This window comes from Melanerpes formicivorus, unplaced genomic scaffold (assembly GCF_026170545.1).
Source record: "Melanerpes formicivorus ecotype bairdi unplaced genomic scaffold, bMelFor1.0.p_v2 SCAF_5, whole genome shotgun sequence".
In the NCBI taxonomy this organism is placed as follows: Eukaryota; Metazoa; Chordata; class Aves; order Piciformes; family Picidae; genus Melanerpes; species Melanerpes formicivorus.
In genome coordinates, this window is record NW_027142357.1 from 795,778 (window position 1) to 812,251 (window position 16,474).

The 16,474-nt window shown below is 55.8% G+C and overlaps 2 protein-coding genes across 10 annotated transcripts in view; one reads left to right on the forward strand and one right to left on the reverse strand.

Annotated features, from left to right (window-relative positions):
* The first annotated feature begins 4,849 nt into the window (after positions 1-4,849).
* On the forward strand, positions 4,850-8,211 carry RPE (ribulose-5-phosphate-3-epimerase). 3 transcript variants are annotated; one of them, XM_068137874.1, is made up of 7 exons: positions 4,852-5,003; positions 5,133-5,212; positions 5,315-5,454; positions 6,275-6,409; positions 6,568-6,654; positions 7,633-7,751; positions 7,945-8,211. In XM_068137874.1, exons 1-7 carry the CDS (start codon positions 4,882-4,884, stop codon positions 7,964-7,966), a joined length of 705 nt encoding a protein of 234 aa, XP_067993975.1. In that variant the 5' UTR covers positions 4,852-4,881; the 3' UTR covers positions 7,967-8,211. The 3 variants fall into 3 exon arrangements, with proteins under 3 accessions (XP_067993976.1, XP_067993977.1, XP_067993975.1); XM_068137875.1 differs by lacking the exon at positions 6,275-6,409 and having other exon boundaries at positions 4,850-5,003; XM_068137876.1 differs by lacking the exon at positions 6,275-6,409 and having other exon boundaries at positions 4,850-5,003; positions 7,633-8,211.
* Positions 8,212-14,674: 6,463 nt separating this feature from the next.
* The window catches only part of KANSL1L (KAT8 regulatory NSL complex subunit 1 like), a 101,825-nt gene continuing 100,025 nt past the window's right edge, over positions 14,675-16,474 (reverse strand). For 6 of the 7 annotated variants that reach the window (XM_068137870.1, XM_068137872.1, XM_068137871.1 and 3 more), the window contains 2 exons: positions 16,155-16,457; positions 14,675-16,039 (listed from right to left, as the gene is read on the reverse strand). In XM_068137870.1, coding sequence (XP_067993971.1) covers positions 16,209-16,457 — 249 coding nt within the window. In that variant the 3' untranslated portion in view covers positions 14,675-16,039; positions 16,155-16,208. Of the gene's footprint in view, positions 16,458-16,474 lie in introns of all 7 variants that reach the window. The other variant, XM_068137868.1, reaches the window with a different exon arrangement.

A 16,474-nucleotide genomic window follows, 5' to 3' on the forward strand; every position in this document is an offset into this window, starting at 1 on the left:
ATGGCTTGGACCATCCTGAGAGTCTGTAAAATGCACTAATGACCTGTATGGACATCATAAAGCAGCCTTCCTGGGGAGACAGAAGGATCTTCTCCTACAGGTCTCCAAAGAGAGGAGTCCCCCTCTCTCTGGAGCAGCTGGGAGGCAGCTATCGGGAGTGCTGCCAGACAGACAGCTCCCTCGCTGCCGCAGCGCAGCACTGCCCGGACAGTTCACCATGCACCTGACAACAGGCTCCAGCCCTCAGGCTCAGGTGCCCTGTGCACACTGATCTGTGGAGGGAGATCATGCACATTAAGCCTCTGCAGACAGCAAAAGCCATCCGTCTCCAGGCTCACGCTCTGCAGCCACTGCAGTGCTGAGGGAGGCTCTGAGCACCACTTGGGGAAAGCATTGCTGAAAAGGCAACTGGTTTTATTGTACCCCATCTGTATCACCATACACACTACTCCAGCTGTAAAGCCTCCCTGGTTTTGTAAGAACAATGTTTCGGTGAAGGTGGCAGTGTCTTAATCTGCTGCTCCCCCTGAAGGACAACCCAAACCAGGCTGCGTCTCCTGCAGATCCAGGGAGGTTCTCCTCCTGCTCTACTCTGCCCTGCTGAGACCTCACCTGGAATACTGCATCCAGTTCTGGGCTCCCCAGTTCAAGAGGGACAGGGATCTGCTGTAGAGAGTCCAAGGGAGGGCTACCAGGGTGATGAAGGGACTGGAGCATGTACCCTAGGAGGAGAGGCTGAGAGCCCTGGGGCTTTTCAGTCTGGAGAGGAGAAGACTGAGAAGAGATTTAATAAATGTTTATAAATATCTGAGGGCTGGGGGTGAAGAGGGAGGGGACAGGATCTGCTCAATTGCACCCTGGGATAGGACAAGGGGCAATGGATATGAACTCCAGCACAGGAGGTTCTAATTCAATGTGAGGAGGAACTTCTTCACTGTGAGGGTGATAGAGCACTGGAACAGGCTGCCCAGAGAGGTTGTGGAGTCTTCTTCTTGGAAGACTTTCAAGACCCATCTGGATGCCTTCCTGTGTGACCTGTGCTGGATTCTCTGGTCCTGCTCTGGCAGGGGGGTTGGACTTGATGACCTTCGATGGTCCCTTTCAACCCCTAACATCCTCTGATCCTGTGAGCTGCAGTGTCCTTGCTGCCTGCAATTGACTGGCCCGAAAAGGTAGTCCAACATCTGATCCTATGATCCTCAGCACAGGGTAGCCAGCGCCAACTACCTGTAGGAGACTGCAGTTTCACCTCGGTGGGAGGTCACTCAAAGAATTGCTAAATCCCAGATGCTTAATCTCACTACTAACAGCCACACACAAATGATTAAACCCCACAGCTTCCCTTTCAGACCCCAAGGCAGGCTGGCTAAGGGCAGGCAGGTTGGGGAGCAGAGTTTCAGCTGCGAGCTAAGCCAACAGCTGGGACCCAACACAAGCAGAATTCATGGTGCACTTTACAGACTGACTTTTTCTGCTGACAATGAGGAGGAAGCCTCTTCCCTAATGGAAAGCAGATGCCTCGCCATGGTACTCCGCTCTAACAAAGACAGAGTAACTGTGATCTACTTCATTGAAATTCAGTCTACGTAATAAATGTTTCCATTCCGCTTGCCCACCGCCACCGGTGAATCCACGGTCGTAAAAGCCATAGCAAGGACTAACTTTATGCCTCCTTTCAATGCCCTACCCTGCTAGAAATCAATGCAGCTTACAAAAGGACGTGGTGTGGTGTCGTTCAGGTGGCTGGGCAGGTGGCTCTGTGTTGGGTGGTTGGTGGAGCAGGCAGGCAGAGCAGTCAGTCTGTGTTCCCCCCTGTTTTACTTTCCTGTCAGCTGCACTCAGCGCTACGCCGAGGCGGTGCACACGATGTACTTGAGCTGGCTTTGTGCTTTCCTCCGGTGTCTCTGTAGCAGGACTGGTGTGTTGCTGCCGTGAAGACAAAACGATGCTGCTTACATAGTGTTAGAGGCCTTAAGTGCATGTCATGTTCAACAAGCGTCCAGGCTGTACGAGTCTCGTCCGTGTGTCCGTCGGTCCGTCCCATTGCCTCAGCCTTTTTATGCAAACCTTGTCCTGAGAACTAAATACAGAGCGACAGCAGAAGGACAGAGTGCTGTGTCTGAGCCTCTTGCGCAGCGCTGCGTCGGTGGTCTCCCTTTCTAAAAGGCTTTGGGCGTGCTGCTGGGACTGTTTTGTTGTGGGATAGAGAGACTAATTGTTAACCACAGAATCAACCAGGTTGGAAAAGACCTCAGAGATCATCAAGTCCAACCTATCCCCTAATACCTAACACCTCCTGACAACTAAACCATGGCTCCAAGTGCCACATCCAAGCCTTTTTTGAACACCTCCAGGGACGGTGACTCCACCACCTCCCTGGGCAGCACATTCCAATGGCCAATTACTCTTTCTGGGAAGAACTTCCCCTGGCGCAGCTTGAGACTGTGTCACAGTATCACAGTATCACAGTATCACTTAGGTTGGAAAGGACCTCGAGGATCATCGAGTCCAACCTATCAACACAGACCCCATGACTAGACCATGGCACCAAGTGCCACATCCAATCCCCTCTTGAACACCTCCAGGGTCGATGACTCAACCACCTCCCTGGGCAACCCGTTCCAATGACTCGCTCGGTGAAGAATTTCCTCCTCACCTTGAGTCTAAACCTCCCCTGGCACAGCTTGAGACTGTGTCCCCTTGTTCTGGTGCTGGTTGCCTGGGAGAAGAGGCCAACCCCTTCCTGGCTACAACCACCTTTCAGGTAGTTGTAGAGGGCAATGAGGTCACCCCTGAGCCTCCTTTTCTCCAGGCTAAACAACCCCAGCTCCCTCAGCCTCTCCTCACAGGGCTGTGCTCAAGGCGTCTCCCCAGCCTCGTTGCCCTTCTCTGGACACGTTCAAGTGTCTCGATGTCCTTCTTAAACTGAGGGGCCCAGAACTGGACACAGGACTCAAGGTGCAGCCTAACCAAAGCAGAGTACAGGGCACAATGACTTCCCTGCTCCTGCTGGCCACACTGTTCCTGATGCAGGCCAGGATGCTATTGGCCTTCCTGGCTACCATTCAGCCAGCTCTGCTTCCCACCTGCAGCAGTGTGCAGGGCTGGGCAGGGCAGGGCAGGGCAGGGCTGGGCAGAGCAGGGCAGGCCTGGGCAGAGAAGGGCAGGGCAGGGCTGGGTGGGGCTGGGCGGGGCTGGGCAGGGCTGGGCAGGGCTGGGCAGGGCAGCACAGGGCAGGGCTGGGCAGGGCAGGGCAGGGCTGGGAAGGGCAGGGCTGGGCAGAGCAGCGCAGGGCTGGGCAGCGCAGGGCAGGGCAGGGCTGGGCAGGGCAGGGCAGCGCAGGGCAGGGCAGGGCAGGGCAGGGCTGGGCAGCGCAGGGCAGGGCAGCACAGGGCTGGGCAGGGCAGGGCAGGGCTGGGCAGCGCAGGGCAGTGCAGGGCAGGGCTGGGCAGGCCTGGGCAGGGAAGGGCAGGGCAGGGCTGGGCGGGGCTGGGCGGGGCTGGGCAGGGCTGGGCAGGGCTGGGCAGGGCAGCACAGGGCAGGGCTGGGCAGGGCAGGGCAGGGCTGGGAAGGGCAGGGCTGGGCAGAGCAGCGCAGGGCTGGGCAGCGCAGGGCAGGGCAGGGCAGGGCAGGGCTGGGCAGGGCAGCGCAGGGCAGGGCAGGGCTGGGCAGGGCAGGGCAGGGCGGGGCTGGGCAGGGCAGCGCAGGGCAGGGCAGGCCTGGGCAGGGAAGGGCAGGGCAGGGCTGGGCGGGGCTGGGCGGGGCTGGGCAGGGCTGGGCAGGGCTGGGCAGGGAAGGGCAGGGCAGGGCTGGGCAGGGCTGGGCAGAGCAGGGCAGGCCTGGGCAGGGAAGGGCAGGGCAGGGCTGGGCGGGGCTGGGCGGGGCTGGGCAGGGCAGCACAGGGCAGGGCTGGGCAGGGCAGGGCAGGGCTGGGGAGGGCAGGGCTGGGCAGAGCAGCGCAGGGCTGGGCAGCGCAGGGCAGGGCTGGGCAGGGCTGGGCAGGGCAGCGCAGGGCAGGGCAGGGCTGGGCAGGGCAGCGCAGGGCAGGGCTGGGCAGCGCAGGGCTGGGCAGAGCAGCGCAGGGCAGGGCTGGGCAGGGCAGCGCAGGGCAGGGCAGCGCAGGGCAGGGCAGGGCTGGGCGGGGCTGGGCAGGGCAGCGCAGGGCAGGGCAGGGCTGGGCGTGCTGCTAGGCACTGTGAGCAGCATTGTGAGTTAGGGCACAGGGTGTTAAGCAGCACCACCGCCCAGAATTGCCTCCTGGGGCTAACAAAATGCCGTTTGTTGGGCATTTTAAACGTCAAAAGCCCGTCAAATGCAGGCGGTTTTGGTTTCCTTTTCCCCTTCAGCTCAGTTCCTTGGCCCGCGGGTGGCTGCTCGCAGGGCGTGCGCCTTCCTCTGGCGCTTGGGCACAAGTCCAAAGGCCTCCCCCAGCCGGAGCCGAGTGGGCAGAGGCAGCCAGCCGGGGCAGCGAGGCAGGGCCTCTGTGCCGGCCCTCAGGACCGGGCCCCGGGGAACGCTTTTTGGGCAGCCCTGGAGTCGGCAGCCCGCAGGCAGCCCGCAGGCAGCTCTACTCCGCTGCCGGAGCGGGGCGGGGCGGGGCGGGGCGGGGGGGCTGCTGCCCGCGCCGGGGCGCAGGGCCCGCGCATGGCCGGTAGCAGCCTCCAGCTGTGCCTCTGCCATCCCGGGCAGGGCAGGGCAGGGCAGGACAGCCGCGGGGTTTGCCGGGGCTCTGCTGGCTCTACCCGGGGGGGCGGGCAGCGCCCAGGAGCGAAGATGGCGGCGGCTAGCGCGGGGCGGGACGGGGGCGCGGCGGGGGCGCGGCCGCTGCGCGCCCCCGGTCCCGGCAGGCGCGGCGGCGGCGCAGGCGCAGGGCGGGCAGCGATGGCGTCGGGGTGCCGGATCGGGCCGTCCATCCTCAACAGCGACCTGGCGGCGCTGGGCGCGGAGTGCAGCCGCATGCTGGACTGCGGCGCCGACTACCTCCACCTGGATGTAATGGACGGGTAACGGCCGGGGGCGGGCGGGGCCGGGCCGGGGCCGCGGGTGCGGGCGGGCGGCCTGTCCCGCTCCGCCCGCCCGCCCGGCCGGGGGTAACCTGCGGGTGCGGGCGGGTCTCTCTCTTCGGCCCCAAGACACTTCGTCCCGAACATCACCTTCGGCCACCCCGTCGTGGAGAGCCTGCGCAAGCAGCTGGGCCAGGAGCCCTTCTTCGGTAAGGGGCTGCCGGGGGGCTGCCGGCTGCGCGGCTCGTCGGAGGCGGTGCGGGAGCGGCCCCGAGGCAGCAGCCTGCCGGCTGACGGCTGCCCTCTTCCAGACATGCACATGATGGTCGCCAGGCCAGAGCAGTGGGTGAAACCGATGGCCGTCGCCGGCGCCAACCAGTACACCTTCCATCTAGAGGCTACGGACAACCCGGGGGCGCTGATCAAAGACATTCGGGAGAACGGGATGAAGGTGAGCGAAGTGTGTGGCACTCTGCTCGGCTTGGCTAACCACCGCGGGCCGGGCAGTGGAAACCCCATCGTGGCTCTGCTAGGTGGGCAGAGGTTGGCCCCTGCAGCCCTAACACTTCTCGTGTGTGAAGCTGGTCATCAGCGGTAGTTAAGGAAATAAGGAACAGTGTGGCCAGCAGGAGCAGGGAGGTCATTGTGCCCTGTACTCAGCACTGGTTAGGCCACACCTGGAGTCCTGTGTCCAGTTCTGGGCTTATCAGTTTAGGAAAGAGGTTGAGTTGCTGGAAGGTGCCCAGAGAAGGGCAACAAAGCTGGGGAGGGGTCTGGAGCACAGCCCTGTGAGGAGAGGCTGAGGGAGCTGGGGTTGCTTAGCCTGGAGAAGAGGAGTCTCAGGGGAGACCTTGTTGCTCTCTACAACTACCTGAAGGGAGGCTGTAGCCAGGTGGGGGTTGGTCTCTTCTCCCAGGCAACCAGTGACAGAAGGAGTGGACACAGTCTCAAGCTGTGCACGGGACGTTTAGCTGGATGTTAGGAAGAAGCTCTTTCCAGAAAGAGTAATTTGCCATTGGGATGAGCTGCCCAGGGATGGAGTCAATGGTGGAGTTGACATCCCTGGATGATTAGATAGGGTTTTGTCATCAGTTGGACTTGATCTTCCAACCTGGCTGATTCTCTGATTCTGTGAATCTTTGCTTAAAGCTGCCTCTGCTTACTGTGCTTAGACAGACACATAATTATTTTCCTGGAGGTCTGTCTCTGGTTCAGGCCAACCCTGCTGCCATCCGAAGGTGCACCTGGGTTTTGTCTTGCCTCTCCTGCAGGTTGGCTTGGCAATCAAGCCTGCCACTACTGTTGACCAGTTGGCCCCTTGGGCCAATCAGATAGACATGGCCTTGGTGATGACAGTAGAACCTGGTTTCGGAGGGCAGAAGTTCATGGAAGACATGATGCCAAAGGTAATTTGAGCTTCTCTTTCCTTTTGTTTTTTTAACCAAGCTCAGAGCTAGCTACCAGCATGGAGTGAAGAGACCTTGTCTGGGTGTGTAGGAAGCTACACAAAGCTGCAGCGGCAGAGCGTGGCTCTCAGTGCCAACGTTTTTATGCTGTTTCTCAGGTTCAGTGGCTGAGGACACAGTTTCCCTCACTGGATATTGAAGTGGATGGAGGAGTTGGGCCTGACACCATCCACAAGTGTGCAGAGGTAAGGAGGGGCTGAAGCGAAGCGGCCATCCCAGTCGCTGTGCCGAGCTGCTTCGTTCTCTCATGGAAGATAAAGCTGAGGAGGGGCTGCATCCTGACTGTTAGTTTTCACCCTTAAAATCTGCTTGTGGAGGTTTAATCTTGTGCCTTGTTTAATACTGGCTACTGAAGTCTCTCCTAAGCTGGAGAAGTTGTTTCTTGTCTGTTTGGGGAAATAGGAGCAACAGGAGAAGAGTCATAGAATCATAGAATTGTCAGGGTTAGAAGGGACCTCAAGGATCATCCAGTTCCAACCCCCCTGCTATGGACAGGGAGACCTCACACCAGAGCAGCTTGCTCACAGCCACATTCAGCCTGGCCTGCAAAACCTTCAGGCATGAGGCTTTCACCACCTCCCTGGGCAACCTCTTCCAGTCTCTCACCACCCTCATGGGGAAAAACTTCCTGACATCCAATCTCAATCTACCCACTTCTAGTTTTGTTCCATTCCCCCCAGTCCTATCACTTCTTGACACCCTCAAAAGTCCCTCCCCAGCTTTCTTGTAGCCCCCTTCAGGGGTGCCATCCCTGGCGGTGTTTAAGCCCAGGCTGGATGAGGCTCTGGCCAGCCTGATCTAGTGTGGGGTGTCCCTGCCCATGGCAGGGGGGTTGGAACTAGATGATCCTTGTGGTCCCTTCCAACCCTGATACTATGATACTGGATCTTTTCCAGACTGAACAGCCCCAACTCCCTCAGTCTGTCCTCATAGCAGAGGAGCTCCAGCCCTCTGCTCATCCTTGTGGCCCTTCGAGTCCCCCCCTCTTTGGGGCAGAGCTGTCTTTTCTGCCCTTGCTTTGTGGTTGTAGCGTAGTGTAGTGTTCCACTCACAGCACACAACAGCTTACAGCTGGCTCCCTCCTTGCCTGTTTTTCAGCAAGGAGACTCTGGCAGTGGTGGTGGCTTTGTGTTGTTACTGAGTTGGTGTCTGCTGTCTTTCAGGCAGGTGCAAATATGATTGTCTCTGGCAGCGCCATTATGAAGAGCGCAGATCCCAGGTCCGTCATCAACCTCCTAAGGAATGTGTGTTCAGAAGCGGCTCAGAAGCGCTGCCTGGACCGGTGAGGCCTTGCCCAAGCAGTGTCCCAGGAGGCCCAGTGCGTGCAGGAGAGCCCTCATGCCTCCTGCCTGAAGGGAGGGCTGGAGGAACGTTAATTACAGCAACTTGTTGCTGCTGAACAGGCGAATCATTCCTGCGCTGCAATAAAGCAAGCAGCAGAGGAAACAAAGCAAACCCTTGTGGCTGTCTTTCAGGGTTGGAAATGCAGTGGTGTGAACCTGGCTCTTGATTCTGTGGAGGCTAACATTCACAGCACAACCTGTAATGCTGACTGGATGGAAGTAGACTGCAGTCAGGTGGTTTTTTTTCTTGCTTGCTAGAGGAGTGTAGCATCGCCACAGGCTACGTCCCTTGTGGAAGACTCTAATCAAACTGCCTTCTGCTCTCTGTGTTTTTTGTCATTTGATCTGTGCATTCCCACAAACCTTTTCCAGTCCCTGCATTAAACACCCCTCCCTCGGTGTGTGGTAAGTCTCCTTTAAGCCTGACTGTCAAACAGGAGTGTTCTGGGGAGGGAGGCTGGAAAAAGGCTGTTTTGAGAGAGGGTTAACAAATCCCACAGATGGCAGAAATGGTGCTGTGGTTTGCTTTGGCTGTAGAGAAGGTACTTGCCCTGCCTAAGTCAAACATCAGACAAGTCAGTGCAGCATCTTTAACCAGGAAATGCCTTCTTGTTTTCCTTTCAAAGAGCCAGTCAAGGCAGCTGTGGCAGAATCAGGGAGGCTTAGCCAGGCTGAGAGCTGGGCAGGGAGAAACTGAATGGAATTCAACGAGGGCAAGAGGAGAGTCTTGCACCTGGGGAACAGCAACCTCATGGAGCAGGAGAGGTTGGGGACTGAGCTGCTGGAGAGCAGTGAATGGGAAAAAGACCTGGGGGTCCTGGTGGATGGGAGGTTGACCATGAGCCAGCAATGTGCTCTGGTGGCCAAGAAGGCCAATGGCATCCTGGGGTGGATTGGAAGGGCTGTGGTCAGTAGGTCAAAAGAAGTTCTCCTGCCCCTCTACTCTGCCCTGGTGAGGCCACATCTGGAATATGGTGTCTGGTTCTGAGCCACTCAGTTCAGAAAGAACCTCTGGAAACTGCTTGAGAGAGTCCAGCACAGAGGCACAAAGATGATGGAGTGGAACATCTTCCTCCTGAGGAGAGCCTGAGGGAGCTGAGGGCTTTGGAGCTTGGAGAGGAGGAGCCTGAGAGGTGACCTCATTGCTGTTGATAAAGCTGTGCAGGGTGAGTGCCCAGAGGCTGGAGCCAGGCTCTGCTGGGGGATGCCCAATGCCAGCACCAGGGGCAGTGGTGGAAGCTGAGGCAGAGGAAGTTCCATGGAAAGAGGAGGAAGAATTTTTTCTCTGTGAGGGTGACAGAGGCCTGGAGCAGGCTGCCCAGGAGGGTTGTGGAGTCTTCCTCTCTGGACATCTTCAAACCCCACCTGGATGTGTTCCTGTGTGACCTGCTGTAGGTGATGCTGCCCTGGCAGGGGGCTTGGACTGGATGAGCTTTGGAGGTCCCTTCCAGCCCCTAACATTCTGTGATTACTGGCAGTGATGGTATTCTACAGATGAGTGTTGCTCTGGAACCCTGCAGGTGGTCAGAGCCCTCTTGTCTTGGCCCACAGGCTGTGTGCTGTCCGTGTGCCCAGGGCAGGGGTGGGATGCAGTGCAGGTGGAGTGGAGCAGCTCAGTGCTGCTCCTGGTTAGCAAGCCAGAGGTACTCCTGCCTTCAGCTGGCTTGTGCCTGGCCTGCTGGGGCACGTGAAAGGTGCAAGTCACAACACACTAGAGGAATACCTGAGCAGGTCATTTTAGGTAGCCCTGCCTCCCCTGGCTCTAATCAGCCTTGCTGACTCATATTTCAAGGTATTGTGTGTGGTATTTTTCCCTTGAAGCTGTCATTCCAGAAGGGTTGCAAACAGGCAGGGGGACAGGCCAGGAGGCAGCAGCAGCAGCCAGTCCATTTCTACAGGGCCAAAGCCAAATCTGTTCCTGCACCTGCCTGTGGCCAAATGCTGGAGCAGCCAGAGGTGATGAGCCCCCTTCTCCACCTTGTGCAGGATGGGTCACTGCCACCAGCAAGTAGGTGGAGCTGGGGCTGGTTCAAACAATCCAGACAAGGGTCTGAAATGGCTGAACTACTGCTGTTTCCTGGGGGCTAAATGTGGTCTAGGCAAATGTCTGTGCTTCCTCTTTCTACTTGCAACTCCATTTGAGAACTTGGGGAAGACAAATGGAGTCATCCAGACCTAGTGCACTGAAGCCAGTGTGCAGAAGAGGTTTGCCAAAAGCAAGGTTGGCTAGGAGAGGTAACAGCCCAGCTGGCTGCTGGCTGTGTTAAAGCAGCTCAGCTGTGCTTCTGGAAAGCTGCAGGGAGCCTTAACACTGTGCACAGAGGAATAGTTGTGGCTCAGGCATCCAAAGCCAGGCTAAGCAGCCACACAACTGTTATGAAAACTCCCTTTAGGACTTGGAACTGTGTCTCCATGCTGTTGGCAGCAGCAGGACAACAGTTTCATCAGTGAAGCAGTTCAACATCTTATCAATGCCATTGATGAGGGGACAGAGTCTCCTCAGCAGGTTTGCTGATGATGCCAAACTGGGAGGCTTGGCTGAGACACTTGATGGCTGTGAGGCCACTCAGAGACTTGGACAGACTGAGAGCTGGGCACAGAGGAACCTAATGAGGTTCAACAAGGAGAAGTGCAGAGTCCTGCACCTGGGGAGGAAGAATAAACTGCAGCAGTACAGGTTGGGAGGGGATCTGCTGGAGAGCAGCCCTGGGGAGAAGGACCTGGGAGTGCTGGTGGACAGCAAGTTCTGCAGGGGACAGCAATGTGCCCTGGTGGCCAAGAAGGCCAATGGGATCCTGGGGTGAATTGAGAGGAGTGTGTCCAGCAGAGCCAGGGAGGTTCTCCTCCCCCTCTAATCTGCCCTGCTGAGACCTCACTTGGAATATTGCATCCAGTTTTGGGCTCCCCAGTTCAGGAGGGACAGGGATCTGCTGGAGAGAGTCCAAGGGAGGGCTGCAAGGATGCTGAAGGGACTGGAGCCCTGCCTGGTGAGGAGAGGCTGAGAGCCCTGGGGCTGTTTAGTGTGGAGAGAAGATGACTTGAGAGGGGATCTGTCAGTATCTGAGGGCTGGGGTTCAGGAGGGAGGGGACAGGCTCTGCTCAGTTGTACCCTGTGATGGGGCAAGGGATTGAAACTGCAGCACAGGAGGTTCCACCTCAGCACGAGGAGGAACTTCTTCACTGTGAGGATCCCAGAGCACTGGAACAGGCTCCTCAAGAGAGGTTGTGGAGTCTTCTTCTCTGGAGCCTTTCCAGTCCTGTCTGGATGTGTTCCTGTGTGACCTGTGCTGGATTCTATGGTTATGCTCTGGCAGGGGGCTTGGACTTGATGATCTTCCAACCCCTGACATCCTCTGATCCTGTGAGCTGCAGTGTCCTTGCTGCCTGCAATTGACTGGCCTGAAAAGGTAACCCAACAGTTTCTGCCTTTCTTCCACCCTTCCTAAATTCATTTGGAGGGGAGTGTGGTTAAGCATGGATGCTAATTAATGGATGGTGGAACCCTGCAGAATGTTTTCTTGCACAGGCTGTAGTTACTGTGTTGCTGGTTTAAACCTGGTAGTTTGCCCTTCTGTTGCACTCTCAGGTTAGGAGAGTTACCAGAGGCAGCAACTACACACACAGTAAAATTACTCAGGTGCTTCTTTCCACCTAAATCCCACTCAGGAAACTTTAAGCAGCAGCTTTTTATGTATCCAGGATTAAAGCTTTTAGTGACCACAGAGTATGCATGGAAGTAACAACAAGGGTATGTCTTGTAATGCTTTGGACTGCTCCTGTTCCAGAGGCAGGAGGGGTTGGAACTAGATGAACCTTGAGGTCCCTTCCAAGCCTGACAACTCTGTCATTATCTGTTAGTCTCTGTTTAGGCCTCTCCTCCTGTCCTCAGTAATGTCACCCCACACCAGAAGTGCCCCAGCTGGAGGGCTTGAAGCAGGCACTGACATGAAACCCAGGAGAGCTGCTGCAATGGTATCCAGGGAGCCAAACAACCCCCCAGGAGCGTCAGATGTTGCAATGCTCTGACAAAGCAGAGTTTCAGTAACAAGGCAGTGCATAGGCTGGCGGTAACAGTCACATGGGCTGGAGAGATCCACTGTGATACCACAGAGCAAAGGCTCTGCCCTGGAAAAACAGGAGAAAAGAAACACCCCTGGAGCTGAGCAAGGACGTGTGCTCCACAGGGTGCAACACTGCATGTCCCTGAGCAAGATAAAAAACTGCAGTGGACACAGCCCAGGCTGAACTTCAACAGGGCTGAGAGGTTTGTGTTATTTGTACTGCATTCCATAGAGGCCCTGTATGCAGAGATGAAGTGTTTCAGCCACAGAATCACAGAATGGTCTGTGCCAGAGGGACCTCCAAAGCTCACCCAGTCCAACCCCTCTGCAGGCAGCAGGGACATCCCCAACTAGATCAGTTCGCCCAGAGCCCTCTCCAGCCTCACCTTGAATTCCAGGGATGGGGCCTCAACCACCTCCCTGGGCAACCTCTTCCAGTGTTCCACCACCCCCATGGTGCAGAACTTCTCTCTCACAGCCAATCTAAATCTGCTCTGCTCTAGTCTGAAGCCATTGCCCCTGGTCCTGTCCCTGCAGGCCTTTGCAAACAGTCTCTCTGCAGCCTTCTTGTAGCCCCCTTCAGGTCCTGGCAGGTTGCTCTTAGGTCTCCCTGGAGCCTTCTCTTCTCCAGGCTGAACACTCCCAGCTCCCTCAGCCTGTCCTTGGAGCAGAGCTGCTCCAACCCCCTGATCATTTTTGTGGCCCCCCTCTGGACCCTCTCCATCAGGTCCATGCCATGTGGCCTTGGAGTGTCTCACTTGAAAATGGTAACCAAAGCTCAAGGGAAGTTGCTTTCTTTGTGGAGCTGCAGCAGGCCTGCTTGATGTGTGTGTGGGCCTTGGGGCATCAGGTTTAAGTTGGTATTTCAGAGTCTGTTAGTAGCTTCAGCCACAACAGCAGGAGCAGCACTGACAGCTGTTCTCCTGGCTGTAACAGCCAAAAGACAAACAGCTTGGTGGCTTTTCTTTGCCCCCCCTCTGTTGTTTAAAACTGTGATAAGGAAAGAATCCAGGCAAGGGTTCCTTATGTGTTTTATGGCTTCAAGCATGAGCCTGGCTCTTAACTCTCAACCATTCCCCCCACCAGCAGCAGTCACACAAAGCCTGAACTGCCTGGAGGTGGGAGTCCATCTCTGAAAGGAGAAGGGCTGAAGGCCCTAATCCTGCTTCCAGCTGTATGCACCACAGGGAAGGAAGGTGAAAGGAGAGGGCTGGTCCTGTGTCCAAGTTGGCTTAAGCAATTTTCCTAACCTTCTCCCAGCAGTGAAATGGGACTGCTGAAAAAAAACAGGTGCCTTAGTGGCTGGAGCAAAGGCACACAGGGCAGAGCACAGCAGCTCCACTGCTCCTCAAAGGTGTCAAATGATGGGAGGTGTGGTGGGTAAGGAGCAGCCCAGGGCTTCCCAAAAAGTATCTGCTTGGTCTGGAGGTCATCTCTAGGCACTTGGAAGAGAAGATTACCAGGAGTAGTCAGCATGGATTTACCCATGGGAAATCCTGCTTGGTTAATCTGATAGCCTTCTGTGATGCTATGACTGAATGGGGAGATGCAGGGAGAGCAGGGGGCGTAGTTTACCTTGACCTTAGCAAGGCTTTTGACACTGGCTCCCATAACATCCTTGTGAGCAAGCTCAGGAGGTGTGGGATTGAAGAACAGAGTGAGATGGATTAGGAACTGGTGAGACAACAGAGTGCAGAGTGGTGGTCAATGGTGCCAAGTCCAACTGGAGAGCTGTGACCAGTGAAGTCCCCCAGGGATGAGTGCTGGGTCCAGTCCTGTTCAACATCTTCATCAATGACATTGATGAGGGGACAGCAGGTTTGCTGATGATACCAAACTGGGAGGCTTGGCTGAGACACCTAAGGGCTGTGAGGCCACTCAGAGACTTGGACAGACTGAGAGCTGGGCACAGAGGAACCTAATGAGGTTCAACAAGGAGAAGTGCAGAGTCCTGCACCTGGGAAGGAAGAATAAACTGCAGCAGTACAGGTTGGGAGGGGATCTGCTGGAGAGCAGCCCTGGGGAGAGGGACCTGGGAGTGCTGGTGGGCAACAAGTTCTGCAGGGGACAGCAATGTGCCCTGGTGGCCAAGAAGGCCAATGGGATCCTGGGGTGCATTGAGAGGAGTGTGTCCAGCAGATCCAGGGAGGTTCTCCTCCCCCTCTACTCTGCCCTGTTGAGGCCCCACCTGGAATACTGCATCTAGTTCTAGGCTCCCCAGTTCAAGAGGGCCAGGGATCTGCAGGAGAGAGTCCAAGGGAGGTCTGCAAGGATGCTGAAGGGACTGGAGCACTGCCTGGTGAGGAGAGGCTGAGAGCCCTGGGGCTGCATAGTCTGCAGAGAAGACTGCGATGGGATCTGATCAATGTCTATCAATATCTGAGGGATGTGGATCAAAAGGGAGGGGACAGGGGCAGCCTCCCCTCGGTTGCACCCTGGGATAGGACAAGGGGCTATGGATGGAAACTGCAGCACAGGAGGTTGCACCTCAACATGAGGAGGAACTTCTTCACTGTGAGGGTGACAGAGCCCTGGAGCAGGCTGCCCAGAGAGGTTGTGGAGTCTCCTTCTCTGGAGCCTTTCCATCCCTGTCTGGATGTGTTCCTGTGTGACCTGTGCTGGATTCTCTGGTCCTGCTCTGGCAGGGGGCTTGGACTGGAAGATTTCCAGAGGTCCTTTCCACCCCCTAACATCCTCTGCTCCTGTGATCCTTGGGCCAAGCAGGTCTGTGTGCCAGGGGCAAGTGTTGCTGGTGGCTCTCTGCTTCTAAAGGCCACCAAATTCAGACTGTACACACCACATGTATAGAAATAACTTTTAATTACAAAACCAACCTTGCATCAAAGCTCACTGTATCAGACATTGAGGCAAGATTCAAGTTTAAGACAAACCAGTGTTAAAAAAAAAGATGTGTTTAAAAAAATAATCAGAATGTGCAATAAACTACAATGTAGCAATAGTTTGTAGTGTTGAAACTGAACTGTTTGCAGATGCCCAGCCTACATCTCCCTGTCACTGTGACCCCAAAAAGAGCTTGAAATGGACATTAAAACTGAGGCCTCTGTCCACTGCCATTCCAGGCAGTACAGGTGGAAGGAGATTCTGCAGCAAACCAGAGACTTCTGTGAAATTGCCTTCAACTGTCCTACAGAGAAAAACCTCCTGTTGTGGATTACAGCTACATTCAGTGTTTGATCTCTGTGAATGCCACTGGAGGTGGCAGGTAGATACATTCCAAACTCTGCTGTTGTCTTGGATGCAAGTTTCAACAACTTGCTTTTGTTTCCTCGCTGTGAACTCCCTGTGAAATTAAAAAGCTATTCCCCAGAATCACAATGGAAAGCTTTGGGGCTTTTTTTTGTCCTTCCCCCTCTCTATTGGTCTCCTAGACATCAATCATCTTTTCCTTTTCAGCTAGTCACCAAATGTTGGCATACTTATGAGACTCTTACAAGGCACTGTGCAGATATTGGAACAAAGACTTTGTCTTTAACATATTAAAGCAGAGTAGGATGAGCCTCATTAGCTACTGAAGGAGGAAAGAAGGAAGATGACCCCAACCAATATTGAAAGAGCTGTGTCACTGATCTGACTCAGCTCTTCCCCTCTGTGTCTCTATACCCACAGTGCTGAAGCAGAACCCCTACTGTCTTGAGCAGCAGATACATTGACTATGGAAATGCAGTGCTCTAGTTCTATCTTATTGCTCGAGGGACACTTCTATGAAACATGCCCTGGCACTACTGAGAGCTGAGTACAGGTTTGAAGCTAGATGCTGGGAGACTGCTGGTTCTCACCCACCCTTAGCTCACCCATGGGGAAGATCTCTGCCCCCTGGCCACGCCTCAGGGGCAAGATAATCTGAGCCTCCTGCACCTCCCCAGTGCTGTTTCAGTTGTTCTGTGTTCAGCTGAAGTTGCTGGGTAAGGCAGGCAGCGTGTCCTGCTGCACCAGAACCAGAACTGTGTTGGGAACCCAACGGAACAGAGAAAGGAGGATCCTGAACAAATGTGGCAGTGTGAGAAGGGCCAAGCGAAGGGTGCCAGCGGTTGCTGTGTGCCCGCGCCCGACACGGGGCAAGATGAGGCTTCCAGCTTGAAATCATTACTTTCTCCTGGGGGGGTTCAGGAAGAAGAAAAGTGTTGCCTTTGGGATTTTTATCCTGCCTGTTACAAAGCAAGAAAGAAAACCAAAACAAACCAAAACACAAATATTACACAGGGCTGACGGAGAGGGTTTGAGTTGTGCTGTTAGATGCTGTGCGAACGAGAAAGATTTTACCTTATGCTTTTCTCCACCTCAGTTGGCTTTCTTAATGAACCACCTCATTCCCTGTCACCTTTGTTTTCTGGTGCTGCTGCTGCCCAGGCAGAGGTTCTCTCTGTCTCCCGGCTCCTCGGGGGGTTGGCTGCGGGGCGGGTGGCCGCTGTCCGGCGAGCCGGCGGCGGGGGACGAGGCGCGGAGAGAGTCGCTGGGCAGAGCCGCACTTGATGCTTCAGTCTGACTCCCTGCTTGATCCTGGCACAGCAGAGCTTCTACTTCTTTGTCTTTCAGGGGAAAAACTCGAAGTTCCCACAGTCCAGACTGAAAGGAATCAGAAG

Coding starts and splice junctions, on each gene's coding strand:
- RPE (XM_068137874.1), top strand. CDS start 4,882: ATGGCGTCGGGGTGCCGGATCGGGCCGTCCATCCTCAACAGCGACCTG. Junction 5,004..5,132: donor CACCTGGATGTAATGGACGG/GTAACGGCCGGG, acceptor TTCGGCCCCAAG/ACACTTCGTCCCGAACATCA. Junction 7,752..7,944: donor CAGAAGCGCTGCCTGGACCG/GTGAGGCCTTGC, acceptor GCTGTCTTTCAG/GGTTGGAAATGCAGTGGTGT.